Genomic DNA, 16,212 nt, shown 5'->3' with positions numbered 1-16,212 from the left:
CCAGTTACAGTCTCAAGTCTCTCCAAGGCATTTCCATTATTATCACAAAATTTTCAGAAGCAGGTTCCTTTGTTTCTACAGGTAGGAAGGAGTGCATGTGTGTTGAAAGAGAAGTAGCACTTCTGATGTGAAGGCTTCCAAGTCCTTTTCAGTATGTTCATTTACCTTTGGTGCCTACCTTCATCAAACTCTTACCTTTGGCTTCAAGAAGCTGTAATATTTACTGTGGTCACTCTCTTGGCAGATGGGCTGAAACAAGGTTGAAGTGCCTCAAAACTATTGGTGAGTTAGGGTTATATCTGCCCCAGGCATATAGACTTCCCCCAGCAGAATGGGTGGATGAAAACAATTTGTTCTAGTGGTCTTGAAGGTGATTGAAGCAGGTGCTGTGGAGCACTTAGAGCTTGGTCAGACATCAAAGGTACCAAAGTCATCCACTGTACCTGGGACATTGTTAGTGATCTTGATTTTTGTCCTGCCACTGGACTTTGAGGCTTCATTGATGTTAACTTGTGACCTTTCCTTATCACTACCCAAAGGAACTGGGAGTTGAGCCAGTGGGAGTAAATAAGTAAAAGATGATGCAAAGGAAAAGTATTCCAAGAATCTTTTCCATAGGCTTGATACTGCTCTGCATATTCCACATCCTCTTTGTATTTTATACAAAGAGAATTATCCAGAAGTTGAATTCAGAAAGAGTCCAACAGGGGAAGAATCCCTTTCGTCTTTCCACCAGGGATGCTGCTGCAAGGAAACATTTGTCTTTCCTAGATCTCAGTAAGTTTATTATACTTGGGCAATCTGGAAGAAAAGTCCATGGGGCAGGACTATGCAAAGAATATAATCAAAAATCATGATCATGGCTACAGGACAGCAGGAGTTGGGTGATAGATATGTAGCTTTAAAAATTTGTGCAAATATATGTTCATACTTGAACTGATGACTTAAAAGATTTTTTAAATTTAAGAAATAATTTTAAAAGAATATTTCTGAGCATTCAAAGTGTGGCCAAGCATTGAAAAATAATACATTTGGTAGGAAATGGTAGAGGGAAGATTCCAAAATAAGCCCACAGATTCTTAAGAATATTTAGGCCTAACTCTGTTTGGGAGCTAGAACATAACAAGAATGCATAGTGAAAACAAGAGCCCTAGTCTTCCTCACATTTGTGACAGCTGAAGGCATAGGCCCAAGCCCTCTTCCTTAATCTTTCTCTCCCTTCTCCTTAAAAAAGGAGCTAGATCTAAGATTTTTTACTTGACTTGAATCGAGTGTACAGTACCCTAAGTTCCCTTCCTAGTTTTGGTTCAATGTACAATTAATTTTTTCAAGGGAAAAGTTCTTTGACCTTGATCTTCAGTCTCTCTCTCTCTCTTTCTCTCTCTCTCTCTCTCTCTCTCTCTCTCTCTCTCTCTCTCTCTCTCTCTCTCTCTCTCTCTCTCTCTCTTTTAAGAAAATCTCATTTTCTTCCTCTTCTTTCAGGGGTGATATGAAATTGTGTCTATGTAATATGAAATTGAATCTAAGGTGAGAGAGGATAGAGTTAATATCATTGTGGTTACCAATAGCCTATGGGAATTAGATTGTGAAACAGTGATATAGAGAAGGGGAAATTGAAAAGAAGAGAAAGAAAGAGAAATAGGAAACAAGGGTAACTAGAGAAAGGGAGAAAAGGAAAACAGAAGGAGGGCAAAGAGAATTGAAATAGATGAGGGAAGTGGAAAGAAGGAGGAAAATGAAAAGGTTAAAGATAAATATAAACAAAAAAGAAATGGAGTGAAAGAGAAGGAATTGAGGGGGAGAGGGAGGGAAAAAAGAGGGAGGAGGGGAAAGGAAAACAGAGAGAATTGTATAGTATGAACAATTGAGAAAGGAAAATAAAAGAATAATATCTTTAAAGCTGCTGTACAATAATCATCACCTTAGGTGGTAAACATCACAGAAGAGTGGTTTATTATCTTTAGAAAACAGTTTGCTTTGAATAGCTTAGGCTATCTGAGAAGATAAAACAGAAACAAGCCAAAAAAATTCTGAAAAGCAGGATACTTTAGAACTGGAAGAAAATTGTTAGAATCATTTTTTTTTTTTGGAGAATGTCGTCATTCCCAGTAAGAAAATATATGAAAAACTTTGTATTTCTGAGAGATTGTAAACTTCCATTCACTCATACAGTCTTTCATTTATTAATCCATTCAAGAATTTATGAGACTCAATTCTGATCAAGCCCTTTTCATGCTTGATAGATATTTTCCCTTTGCTTTGAGATCATCGGGTAATCTCTGAAAGTTTAGAGATTTTTTGATGGAGAAAGTGATAGTTTGCAGGAAATGTCAGGACTGGAGGAGGATTGACCAAAGAAGAGGGGTTAGATTGGGATAAAATGGTGGTGGGTAGACTGAGTTTTGACAGTGACTGAGAAGAGAAGATTTATTTTATAGTACAATGAGGGAAGTTAAGAGGGTCATAGTGATAATTATTTAGGGGAAATGGGATGGTTCCATAATGTCTATCTAAGATTTTATTTGTGTGATACCTGCATAATAGTTCCTTAGCAACTATATATATCAATATATATAAATCAAGTATAGGGATCTTTGATTACAAAATCCTATTAAAATGAAAATTTCCTTCCCAGGTAAGTAAAATACATTCAGCCTTTATTATAATTAATTTTGGTATATAGTTGTATAAGAATTTTAGAAAATTGTATAAGAAACATAGTAATGCCCTAAGCTCTAAAGTCAGATAAATTTTGATGTCATTCATAACAGAAAACTTTGGAATATAGGTGTTGTGATATAAAGACTGATTAGGTAGAGGCCCAGACAGTGTCTCTTAAATATTATACATAATCCAGAACAGAGGTTCTTAACTTTTAAGATATATGAAGTTGTTTTTTTTGTTTTTTAATATTTGATAACTATGTCAACATAATTGGTTTCCATTATAATCTAATGCATTTTATTTTATACATTTAAAAACATTATCATTAGTATTGCAGAAGGTTTCACCATTAGGAGATTATGACACAAAAATATTAAGAATCCTTGCTTTAAAAAAAAAAAAAGAATCCTTGCTCTAGAATCAGGTTCTATTAATCCTGTAATATGGAATGTCTAAGGAAAATCGGAATGAATTTGCAAATGGGGCTTTGAAATGTTTTCTTTCCCCTCTTCCCTTCAAAAGACTCCACAAGACATATCCTGAAGGCAAATGATGTGAAGCATCCAGAAGCCATTGACAAGCCACCAATAAGGTTGGAGGATGAAGGGAAGCAGATCTCAGAAGCACTAGATGCTAAGACCAAGAAGAGGATACCACTTTTCCTGGAGTGGAGGCAAGGCCTGACCAAGGCTCAGAGAAAACAAGCCTGGTTCCTCTTTCTCAAGTTTGGTTACAATGCTTACCTCAGCAATGAGCTTCCCTTGAATCGATCCATCCCTGACACTCGAAGTTCAAGGTAAAATCAGAAAAGTTGCTTTGTTTTAAAAGGTTGCACTTCTGGGGAGAAACAACTTGGAATGGAGGTGAGAAGGTTGAACAGAAACAGCATAAAGTAGGAAGTGGAATAGGAAATCATCTCTGTATTATTAGTCTTTTTTGTTTTCCCTCTCCAGTTTAGATGAAAACTTAATCAGATGACTTTTCTAAAATTACAGCTGGATAAATCATAGACTTTTCCTAGCTGGAATGTATCATAGAGAACACTGAACTAACCATTCCCATTTTTAACAGATGAGGAAAATGAGACAGAATGCATTAAGTAAATTGACTAATATCACGTAAAAACCAGTTAATTTTTCTCTGTCCATTTTCTCTGAAAAAGTCATGCGAAGAAGATGGAAGCAAAGGCAAGTAAACAGAACAGAAAGTATGTTGTTGTTTTTGTTGTTGTTGTTGAAAAGTCACTGGATTTTCAGAGTTTTAAGCCTACTTCTCTTATTTGGGCAAGTCCCTTAACCTCACTTCAGTTTCCTCATCTGTAAAATGAAAGAGTTGGACTAAATAATTTCCGAGGTCCCTTCAAGCTCTGAATCCATGATACTATAAGAGTGAGACATGGTATTATTAGTAGGATTAAAATCAGAATGTGTTGGGTCTGGTAATAAATAATGACAAAAATAAGCAAAACTGATTTTAGTTGTGTTGAGAGAAAGAAGTAAATAAAAAAAGGGATGTCAATATATTGAACAAAATATTTATAATAGTGACTTGAAGAAAAGTAGAGATGGCAAACATCAAATTTGCAGATGATATAAAATCAGGAAAATAGTTAATGTAATGGGTAACAGTCAAGATTCAAGACATTGATAGATCAGATTGATGAATTAAATTTTAAGAAGATGAAATTTAATATAGATAAATGTGAAATTAGAGACTTGGCTTCCAAGTGCAAAATGGAAGAAGCATTTCCAGAACAAAGCTTTTCTGGCAACAATCTGTGATCTTGGTGAACTTTAAATTCCATATTACTCTATCAGGTAACATGAGTTTAAAAACCCTATCTTAGACTGCATCAAGACAGATCAATGTCCCAAAGGGAGAGGCTGCCACACTGTTAGCACTGGACTGAATAAGATAAAATTCCACGGGAATAAATATAAAATTTTACACTGGTACAAAGAATAAATTTCACAAGTATAAGATGGGGTAGGCATGGTCAGACAATATAATTTTCTAAAGAAAGATATGGGAATTTTAATGGATTATAAACTCAACATGAGTAAGTAAAATGATGTGGTAGCCTAAAAAAGTTAAAGAAATATTTAGAGTATATTTGAAAAGATATATTTTCCAGGTACAGTAGAGTGATGGTCCCATTGTTTTCTGCTGTTATCAGACCTCCCCTGGAATTTGGTGTTCAATTCTGTTTGTGGATGAAATTGATAAGCTTGAGAATGTCCAATGGAGGACAATCAGGATGCAAAATGATCTGAACTTCTTTTATGAAGATCAGTTGAAAGCATTGGGCAAATTTAACCTGCAAGGGAAAAAAAAACTCAGCAGAGACATGATGGTAATGTTCAAGTATTTGAAAGATACTCATGTGGAAGAATGATTAGATTTTGTTCAATCACAATGGACCAAGCCAAAAGCAATGGGTATAGGATGCAAAGATGCAAATTTAGCTTACCTCCTAATTTTCTTAATAATTGGAGCATTCTAATAGTGGAATGAGTTGACTTAGGAGATGGTGGTTTCCCTCATTAGAGGTCTTCAAGCAGAGGCTAATTGATCAATCTTTGTTGTCCAGCTTGTTATAATAATGATTACATTATTATAGCTAGCATTCATATAGTGCTACATTCTAGGCATTGTGCTCGACTACAATTATTATCTCTTTTGATCATCACAATAATCCAGGAAGGTAGATGCTGTTATTTTCCCTATTTTACCTATAAAAAACCTAAGGCAGACATTGGATAGGTGACTTGCCCAAGCTCACATAGCTAGTGTCTGAGGTGGATTTGAATTTAGGGCTTCCAGACTCCTGGACTGACACTTTATTTACTACACCAGCATTTACTTTGTGCTGAGTACAAAGAGGGCATTTGTTTAGATACAGGATGGATTAGATAGTTCCTGGGCAGCTAGATGGCACAGTAGATTGTGTGATCCTGTGCAAGTCACTTAAATCTTTCTGCCTCATTCTCCCCATTTGTAAAATGAAGGAAATGGGAAAATCACTTCATTATCTCTGTCAAGAAAATCTAAATTAGAATCATGAAGAGTTGGACTTGAATGAAAAAACAAAGATGATCCCTAAGATTCCTCCCAATTCTGTGATATTGTGATTTCATTACTTCACATTTGCCACATCTAAACTTCATATTATGAGATTTAGTTCACTAGTAGAGTATATGGGGATATTTTTGGGTCCTGATTCTGTTGTGCAATGACTTAGCTATTCTTCGGACTTTATGTGGTCTGCAAGTCTGATAAGCATGTCATCTTTGCTTTCACATCCAATCTTGAGAAAAATGTTAAAAATAACAATCAAAGGGAAATCCTTGAGCAAGGAGATTAGAGTTCAACTTCAAAGTTTAATCAATTAACCATGTACTTATTATGCACCTACTAAGGGTCAATGGCCTTGCTATCTGCTATCAAAGACAAAAGCAAAAAAAAAAAAAAAAAAAAAAAAAGCCTTCCCTTAGAAAGCTTACATTCTATTGAGATGATTTACCAGATACTAGACAAATATATGCAAAAAGGACATAAAGTAAAAGCAAAGTAATGACATGGTAGAAGAGAGGGACTAGTAGTTGGGAGGAATTAGGAAAGGTCTCATAAATGAGGTGGCATTTAAGCTGAGATTTTAAGGAAACTTGAGAAGAGAGGAAAAAGGAAAAGAATATATTGCAAACATGGGACCAACTATGAAAAAGCATGGATATGGAGGATAGAATATAAGATAATGAGATAAATGCTATCTGTTATTATTATTACCATCACTATTACTACCATTATTAAATAATATATGAGTTAACCAGTTTGGCTGGAATGTAGAATTCCTGAGGAGGAGTAAGATGTATGAACCCTAAAAGGCTAAGTGGGATGTGGGTTGTGAAGGGCTATAAATGACAAACAAATGAGTTTATTATCTTATCCTAGACTAACAGTCAGGCCACTAGACTTTGTTAAATAATTAGTAAGTACTAGATATTGATTTTATATATGAGTTCTCAATGCCCAGAAGATACTAGTAAACTGCAGTCTCAATCATTATATCATTATATCAAAAACTCAACTGAAGATATCTGAGTGGAATTCTCATCATGGTCTCAATTGCATTAGAAGACTGACCCCCTCCCACTAAGGGAGTTATTAAGCATGGGATACCCCCAGAAGGGTATCCTTTAGGAGAAGGGAAATGCAGATGGTTTTCTGGTTTCCTTCCTACTGAGAATAGAGAAGATACAAACACATCTCCATCACAGAATTTCTAGCTCACACAAAACTGTTCAGACACTCTAACCATGCTATCCTGGGTTCTCCTCTCCTACCCTTCCCCCTAATATCATGTTCCTCAAAGTTCCCTAATAAGTCACTGACAGAAGTCACTACTCTTCCAATTCCTTAATACCCTAGCTGTATGTAGCCCTTCACAGCGGCAATTGAGGTAGCTAGGGGGGTGCAACATGTAGACTTTGGACCTGGAGTCAGGAAAACAAGCTCAAAACCTATCCTAAATAGGGATGTTTGCCTTATGCTTCTAGGGAAGTCACTTAATCTCCCTCTGCCTTGATTACCTTATCTGTAAAATGAAAATAATAACATCATCTGCTTTGTTGTGAGAATCAACAATATAATATTCATAAAGTGTAAAAATATTTGCAAATCTTAAAGCTCTGTAAAAATGCTAGCTATTATTATTATTGATGGTGCAATGCAATACATCTATTGGCAGCCCACTGTTTTTTGTAAACATTGAACTAAAGTTAATTTGAAGGGCTGCAGGGACATCCAAATATAAATGTATGAAAGACTAAATGAGAAGCTGTGTTCCATTACAATAGGAGGAGAAATGTAGATAAGATATATTTAAGAATAACCATTGGGATAAGTATTTATTGCAATCTCTACCTCAAATCTTCCTGATAGGATAAGTGACAATCTCAGCTGTGAAAGGTTTCAGTTATGACTAAAGGCAAGTGATCTGAATTAGTTAACTTGGGGGAGAACTCTAAAGTCATGTTATAAGCCTTTCTCTCTCTCTTATATATGTTATATATACATAATATACGTGTATGTTTTATATACATATATAACATACACGTATATTATGCATATAGGCATGTATATTATATATATTATTACTACTACTATTTGTTATTATTATCACCATCAGGACTAATAACGAGAATGTGATTTTTCTAAGGTGTCTCAAGAAGAAATATCCCAACCAGCTCCCAACTCTTGGTGTTATTCTCATCTTTATGGATGAAGCCATGTCAGTTATACAACGTGCTATCACCAGCATCATTGATAGAACCCCTTCTCACCTGCTGAAAGAACTCATTCTGGTGGATGATTTTAGTTCACATAGTAAGTGTTTGGGGTAAGAAATCTACCTGGATATTGAGGAGTTTGGGCTCTGAATTGCATCTTTCAGAAGGCTTTACAAACACTTTTGAGTTTGAATATTTTTCAGGAATATAGAAAATATAAAGACAGAAGAACCTTAGATATTATAATAATAGTTAATATTTAAATAATGCTTACTATGTATCTAGAACTTTACAAATATTATCTCATTTGACTCTTACAAGAACTATGAGTAGGTTTTTTTTTTTTAATTTTCATTTTTATTTCCACACATGGAGGAAACATTGTCTTCCCCAGAGTCATATAATTAGTAAGGATCTGAGGCTAGATTTGAACTCATTTCTTCTTGATTTCCAACCCAGTACTCTACTCATTAGACTATCTAAATGCTAATGGAAATCTGGAAAATATAATCTATTTACTACAGAAATGAAATAGAAAGAGGCCTTTGAGATCATCCAGTCCAATCCCTTCATTTTACAAATGAGGAAACCATGCCCTGAAAAAGTGATAAATTAGAAAATTGAAACTCACAAGGACGTCAGAGAATTATCAAGGGTGGAGATTATTTTCCTCCAAAAGAAAGGAAGCTCCTCGGGGGCAGGGACTGATTATGCAATGAGGGGTGATGGCCTGAGATTTAAAAAGAATCTTTAGTTCTTTTCCCTAGCCCCCCTCTGTTGCAGTCCCTCTTACAGAATCTGAGCTCCTTGGGAGCAAGAATTGATTATGTAATGAGGAGTGGAGATTCATGTTGAGGAACTTCCATTACATGCAATTAATGAGGAATCAGAGGAGGGCCTTGTGCTTCAGGATAAAAAATAAAATTCTGCCTTTGGAGTTTCCAAGGTGTGTCTACTAACCGAGGCACCCATTGTTGCAAGAATAAAAAAAAAAAAAGAATATAAAACAAATCTTTCCTGCATTCAAAAATTAAAAATAAAGTGATTTTCAAAAGGTCACATTGCGGCAGTCAGGATTTAAATTCACGACATACTTCATAAGCATTTTCTAAAGGTGGTTCTTCTCTGCACTAAGAAGAAAAGTTATCAGAATATCTCCCCTCCACAAAGATGGTAAATCTCACGGACCTCATCAAGAACGACCACATGAAGAACCGGAGAGGTAAAGAAAAGCGGGGAGAAACTCGTGGGGCAGACCAGGGCTGCCAACCAGGGCCGCCGACCAGGGCCGCCGACCAACCAGGGCCGCCGACCAAACAGGGCCACCGACCAACCAGGGCCGCCGACCAACCAGGGCCGCCGACCAACTAGGACCGCCGACCAGGGCCGCCGACCAGGGCCGCCGACCAACCAGGGCCGCCGACCAACCAAGGCCGCCTACCAGGGCCGCCGACCAACCAGGGCCGCCGACCAGGGTCACCGACCAACCAGGGCCGCCGACCAACCAGGGCCGCCGACCAACCAGGGCCGCCGACCAACCAGGGCAGCCGACCAACCAGCCGCCAAACTATCCTCGCGCAGGCGTCCTACAGGGCAGACCCTGAATGAGCAATCCCTGCGCAGGCGCCGCTGGGGACATTGGCGCGAGAACGTCGAGTTCCCGCTCTTGGTGGGGAGAGCTGAAGTCACATTCTGAGTCCCCCCGTTGCAGTGACCAGTGGGATCCCCGGGCTTCCCTTCCGCTTGGTCACTTTCCCCTTATTCCTGGTGGGGGCGGGAGCCACGGAAGAAGCTCGGAAAGACCTGGAAGAAGTGGAGGAGTTGTTGGGAAAGTATGTGAGGAAGAGCCCATGAGGTCTTAACAGCAGCAAAGTTCAAATTAGAGCCAGAAAACAAGCACAAGACGAAGCAGAAGGGACAGGAGAAAGGAGATGCCGTTGATAATGAGAAACCAGCCTCTCTGGTTTGGGTGCACAAAGTGCAAATCACCATTATGGATAGGATCAATCAGATAAATAAGTGAAATTTTACCTCACCTTCAATGAGGTTCACTGAAAATGTACAGGTGTGGTTCATGGAGAGGCCATTTGAATTTCTTGTAGAGAATCTTAAGGGGAAATCTATTCTGTCAACAACTCTTGAAGCATCCCAGTATGAGATGGTTTAAGAAAGACCAAGACTGATACAATTCCTGTATTATGAAATGTCCCCTGGACATGGGGAGAGGCATCTTGATAAGACGGTATCTGACATTCCAAAAGCTTAGGATGGGGAGAAGCATTCTGATACTCTAAAACAAGATCTTTTATCCTTATCAATTATTCTGATAAAGGGGAAAGGGAGGTTTTGCAGGACAGAGCTTTTAGAAGCAGGAAAACTGAGTCAGAACTGGGTCAGGATAATTATGGAAACAGAACTGTGGCATAACATTTCCTTCCTTCCTTCCTTCCTTCTTTCCTTCCTCCCTCCCTCCCTCCCTTCCTTCCTTCCTTCCTCTCTTCCTCTCTCCCTCCCTCCCTTCCTTCCTTCCTTTCTTCCTTCTTTCCTCCCTCCCTCCTTCCCTCTCTCCCTCCCTCCCTTCCTTCCTTCCTTTCTTCCTTCCTTTTTTCCTCCCTCTCTCCCTACCTCCTCCCTTTCTTCCTTCTTTCTTCCTTCTTTCTTTCCTCCCTCCCTCCCTTCCTTTCTTCCTCCCTCCCTCTCTTTCTCCCTCCCTTCCTTTCTTCCTTCCTTTCTTTTGTCTGAATGCAGTAAGGGTCCAATTTCATTATATGTAAAATGAGACTAGACTGGATGACCTCTGGAGACTTTTCTAGGTCTAATTCTATAATTCCATGATTGACCCTGTGACTCCAAATCTGCTGCTGTTGATCCATGGAAAGGCTGCTTTAAAAAGGCATGAAATGCAGTCATAGTAACAGTATGGTATACTGGAAAGAGCATTGAGTTGGAAAGCAAGAGACTCAAATTATAATCCTGTTTGTATTTGATGGCAACTAGTTAATTCAATAAATAGATTGTCCTTGGGCTTGAAGTCAGGATGGCCTCAAGTCATCAAGGCCTGAGTTCAGATAGGACCTCAGACACCGGGTGACTTTGGGCAAGTCAATTAACCTGTTTGTTTTGGTTTCCTCATCTGTAAACAACAGTACCTACTTTCTAAAGTTGTTATGAGAATAAAATGAGTTAATATTTATAAAGCTCTTTGCAAATCTTAAAGTTCTATATAAATGCTAGTTATTAACATTTCTTTTATTATAATCATTTCCCCTTAGGGAACTGCAAAGTATAAAGAAGGCCTTGTAAAGTATTGATGCATTCCTTTACACCTGTTCTTTAGGGTTCTCTAGGATGATGAATGCATTAATTCAAATAAATACATAAGTAGTACAAATCACTTATGCAAATCAATTAATTAAAATTATAAATGGCATTAATCTTTAAATAGCAATAGAATCATACGGGCTCAATAATATAAGACACATTGACAGGACTTTTCCTTGCTGAATCATACTGTGATATATCACCCAGTTCAGCAGTTCTTCATAAGTCCAAACACTTGAAGGTTAAAGATTTTGCATTTCAAATATTGGGCTCCATGGCAGGCCAAATGAATGAGAATTTCCTCCTTCAAAAATAAAAGTGAGGATCTTTCCATTTGGTTACAGAGGAGGGACAGGTAGATAAACTCAATCAGTACTAAAGCAACTTAATCGATAGGGAAAGAAGGGATAGCAATTTCACATAGATATTATTTTCACAACTGAATCATCTTGAGAATGTGGGTGCTTGTTCATCAGTTGTCTTGGTGTAATAAAGAAGGAAGGTTTTGTTTAAACTTTGCCTCATTTAGTAGCTTAGTATTCTGGCAGTTTTGCAGCCATGCATAAATTTCTGGATGTCATTGAATTTTGCATCCAGGAACTGTTGCAAAGATTGTGTTTGATTGCAGGTGATTTAAAGGGCAAATTAGACAAGCAGATGGAGCTTTATGCTCTCAAGTACCCTGGATTGCTGAAATTGATACGTCACACCAAGAGAAAAGGGATTGCTGGGGCTCGAAACTCAGGCTGGCAAGCTGCCACATCAGATGTAGTTGTCATCTTGGATGCTCACATTGAAGTGAATATTGGGTGGTAAGATTGCATGGCATTGTTTATCTTGGAAAGTGGAATAGCCAGATGTTAGATTTATTCATGAATTTGCAGGAATGAAGAGGAGTGAAAGCTAGTTCTAGGTGTCAGATAAAATCAGATCCCAAAGAAGCAGGAGATAGATTTGTTTCTGGGAGTTTAAACTACTGAGGAAGTACTGAATTATTATGAAGAGAAAGTATATAGTATATAAAGTATATAATAGTATGGAAAGTATATAGTTTGTAGTAGAGAAAGCATTAGTCTGGGGACCTGTAAACTTTATACTTCTGAACTTAGGACCAACAACATGTTGGGGATGAGGGTGTTTTTCAAGAACATGTGGTTCTGATCCTGATTCCTGGCCTCTCCCTAGACCCTCAAAGGCTCTAAAACCATTCAGTAGTTTTTCTTGAAGATATGGGGGTGGGGTAGACCGGATACACTACACAGAAGAATTGAGGAAAAGTAAAGAAGTAGAGATATAGTAGCTAATGCATTTGTATAAACCTTACCAATAGTTGTCATGATTTTTTAAAAATTTGCCTATTTTCTTTATAGGGCAGAACCCATCTTGGCTCGGATCCAGGAGGACCACACTGTGATTGTAACACCCATGTTTGACAACATTCATTTCAATAGCTTCAAGGTTATTCCACATTCACTGGCTGCCTATGGCTTTAACTGGCTTCTGTGGTGTCGTTATGATCCTTTGCCAAAAGATTGGCTTGCTCTGAATGATGATACTGCACCAGTGAAGTAAGTAGGAAAAATTTACAAAGGAAAGAGCCACCTGTGGCCCTGGAGACTTTGACTTTTGCATTTGAGAGGGTGAGATTATAAATACAAATTTAGTTTCTCTTCCTTGTCAATCATTCTTGAGTTTGTATAAAAAGGATTATGAATAGATTGTCTTTGATTTTAGTGTTGTGAGTATAGCTTCACCAAATACACATGCCCAAAAGAATTCATCATCACTTGATGGCCAGAATTAAGGAAATAAGCTTTTTTTTGCCTGTAATTAAGCTGATCTTTATATAACAGATAGACCAACTCTTACAATTTCTTTCTCAGGCTTTTTCACTTCTTTGACATAAGGCCTGAGAACCCAGGGCCATGCCAGGATGAACAATGTTAATAGAGGATTGAGAATATCATATATAGAGCAAAAGCTACCTAACAAACCTGTTTCTCAGGCTACAGTTTGAGTTTATTCCCCTACCTCTGATTAGGATTGAATGTAAGTTCTTCTGTTCTATCATTAAAGATTTTTCAGGATGTATATATTTTGGAACAGACTCTCTTTGCTATTTCCTTTTTAAAATTGTTAATTTATGGAACAAGAATTTCCATAACATAATACAATAAAAAAGATGGTTGCACATGAAACTGCAAATCTGCTATGCACAATCTGCTATGTAGATCTTTAAAATAGACGACAAAATTATGATATAAAGTTTTTTACTTACCTTCTCCCACTCTAGAGATGGCCATCACTAGACACAAATGTATTTATATACGGTTGGTGATTGTCTATGTTTATCTGTAAAATTATCCTATATGTACTTCTATTTATCAGTTCTTTCTGTGGATATATGTTCTAAAGAACATGTGAAGAAAAAGTATCTGTGTTTATAATATTTATAATAGTCAAAATAGCTGTAATTCAAAGTCGTTTAAAATTTTTTTAATTTTAAATAATAGGTTATTATTTCAAAATATATACAAAACTATACAAAGATAGTTTTCAATATTCACCCTTGCAAAAGCTTGTGTTCCAGCTTTTTTCTGCCTTCATTCCCCCTAGACAAGCAAGTAATCCAATATAGGTTAAACATGTGCGGCTCTTCTAAACATATTTCCACATTTATCATGCTGCACAAGAAAAATCAGACCAAAAAGGAAAAAAAGGGAAAGAAAAAAAAAAAGCAAGCAAACAACCACAAAAAAGTTGAAAATACTATGTTTTGATCCACATTCAGTCTCCATGGTCCTCTTTCTAGATGCAGATAGTTCTCTCCATCACAAGTCTATTGGAATTGGTCTGAATTACCTCATTGTTGAAAAGAATCAAGACCATCACAGTTGATCATTATATAATCTTATTGTTGCTATATACAATGCTTTCTTGGTTTTACTCAAGTCACTTAGCATCAGTTCATGTAAGTTTCTCCAGGCCTTTCTGAAATCATCCTAGTGATCATTTCTGATAGAACAATAATATTCCATAACATTCATATACAATAACTTATTCAGCCAATTAAGTGAAATGAGCAGAACCAGGAGATCATTATATACCTCAACAATGATACTATTTGAGGATGTATTCTGATGGAAGCAGATCTCTTCGATAAAGAGAGCTAATTCAGTTTCAATTGATCAAAGATGGACAGAAGCAGCTACACTCAAAGAAAGAACACTGGGAAATGAATATAAACTGCTTGCATTTTTGTTTTTTTTCCTGAGTTATTTATACCTTCTGAATTCAATTCTCCCTATGCAACAAGAAAACTGTTTGGTTCTGCACACGTATATTGTATCTAGGATATACTGTTCAACATGTAAAGGACTGCTTGCCATCTGGGAGAGGGGGTGGAGGGAGGGAGGGGAAAAATCAGAACAGAAGTGAATGCAAGGGATAAAGCTGTAAAAAAAAAAAAAAATTACCCTGGCATGGGTTCTGTCTATAAAAAGTTATTAAAAAAAAAAAAAGAAAAGAAAAGAAAAAAAGAAAACTCATGGGGAAACAGAAAAAAAAGAAAAGAAAAGAAAAGAAAATCCCTTACTGTCTATGTGACTAATCATACTGCAGGTTGTGGATTTTCTGTCCCTGGAGAGTCTCACAAAATAAATAAACATATTATTTCTTGTAAAAAAAATTAAAAAATAAAAAATAAATGTTGGAGATATTTCATAAAAACAAAACAAAACAAAACAAAAACTTATTCAGCCATTTCCCAACTTATGTGCATCCACTCAGTTTCCAGTTCTTTGCCACTACAAAAAGGGTTGCTACAAACATTTTTGCACATGTTGGTCCTTTCCCCTTTTTAAAAATGATCTCTTTGGGATACAGACCCAGTAGAGACACTGCTGGATCAAAGGACATAATTCCAAATTGTTCTCCAGAATGGTTGGATCAGTTCACAACTCCATCAGTACTGTATTAGTATCCCAGATTTCCCCCATCCCTCCAATATTTATCATTATGTTTTCCTGTCACCAATCTGAAAAGTATGTAGTGATACTTCAGAGTCGTCTTAATTTGCATTTCTCTAATCAATAGTGATTTGGAACATTTTTTATATGACTAGAAATGACTTTAATTTCTTCATCTGAAAAGTGTCTGTTCGTATCCTTTGATCGTTTATTAATTGGAGAATGGTTTGTATTCTTATAAATTTATTTCTCTATATATTTGTAAAATTAGGCCTTTATCAGCTCTTGGTTATGAAAATTTTTCAAAGTCATTCTTAAAACAACAATATTGTAACTGTTTATAATATTCTTTGAGTTCTGCTCATTTTGCTCTTCATTATTCCGTGTAAATCTTTCCATATTTTTCTAAAATCATTGAGCTTATCATTTTTAATAGTATAGTAGTGTTCTATCATAATTGTAGAGCACAACTTGTTCAATTATTCCCCAAATGTGGACATCCCTGCAATTTCCATTTCTTTTCCACCACAAAGACAGCTGCTGTAAACATTTTAAAACATATAGTTTCTTTTGCTTTTTCCCTGATCACCTTCATAAATAGACCAAGTCTCAGCTGAGTCAAAGGGGATAGGTAGTTCAATAATTCTCTAAGCCTAACTCCAGATCATTCTCCAAAGTGATTAGATCAGTTCACAATTCTACCAACCATGAATTAGTGTTCCAGTTTTTCCACATCCCCTACAACATATGCCACTTTCCCCTTCTATCATTTTAGCTGAAATGGTAGATATAAAATAATATCTCCAGATTGTTTTAATTTGCATTTCTCTAATCAATGATTCAGAGCATTTTTTGTCAGATAATTATAAATTGTTTTGATTTTTTCATTGGAAAAGTGCTTATTCAAACTCTTTGACAATTTGTCAATTGGGGAATGACTCATATTCTTATGGATTTTACAAAGTTCTTTA

At 36.7% G+C, this 16,212-nt stretch overlaps 1 protein-coding gene across 1 annotated transcript in view; it reads left to right on the top strand.

Moving 5' to 3' along the window:
• Positions 1–289: 289 nt before the first annotated feature.
• Positions 290–16,212, top strand: part of LOC127539320 (probable polypeptide N-acetylgalactosaminyltransferase 8) — a 48,946-nt gene continuing 33,023 nt past the window's right edge. The window contains exons 1-5 of the mRNA XM_051963471.1: positions 290–777; positions 3,187–3,460; positions 7,883–8,049; positions 11,902–12,085; positions 12,644–12,841. Of these exons, the coding sequence (XP_051819431.1) occupies positions 579–777; positions 3,187–3,460; positions 7,883–8,049; positions 11,902–12,085; positions 12,644–12,841 (1,022 nt within the window). The 5' untranslated portion in view covers positions 290–578. The remainder of the gene's footprint in view (positions 778–3,186; positions 3,461–7,882; positions 8,050–11,901; positions 12,086–12,643; positions 12,842–16,212) is intronic.

Source organism: Antechinus flavipes, chromosome 5, assembly GCF_016432865.1.
Source record: "Antechinus flavipes isolate AdamAnt ecotype Samford, QLD, Australia chromosome 5, AdamAnt_v2, whole genome shotgun sequence".
NCBI lineage: Eukaryota > Metazoa > Chordata > Mammalia > Dasyuromorphia > Dasyuridae > Antechinus > Antechinus flavipes.
This window is presented reverse-complemented; position numbering and strand designations above follow the sequence as displayed.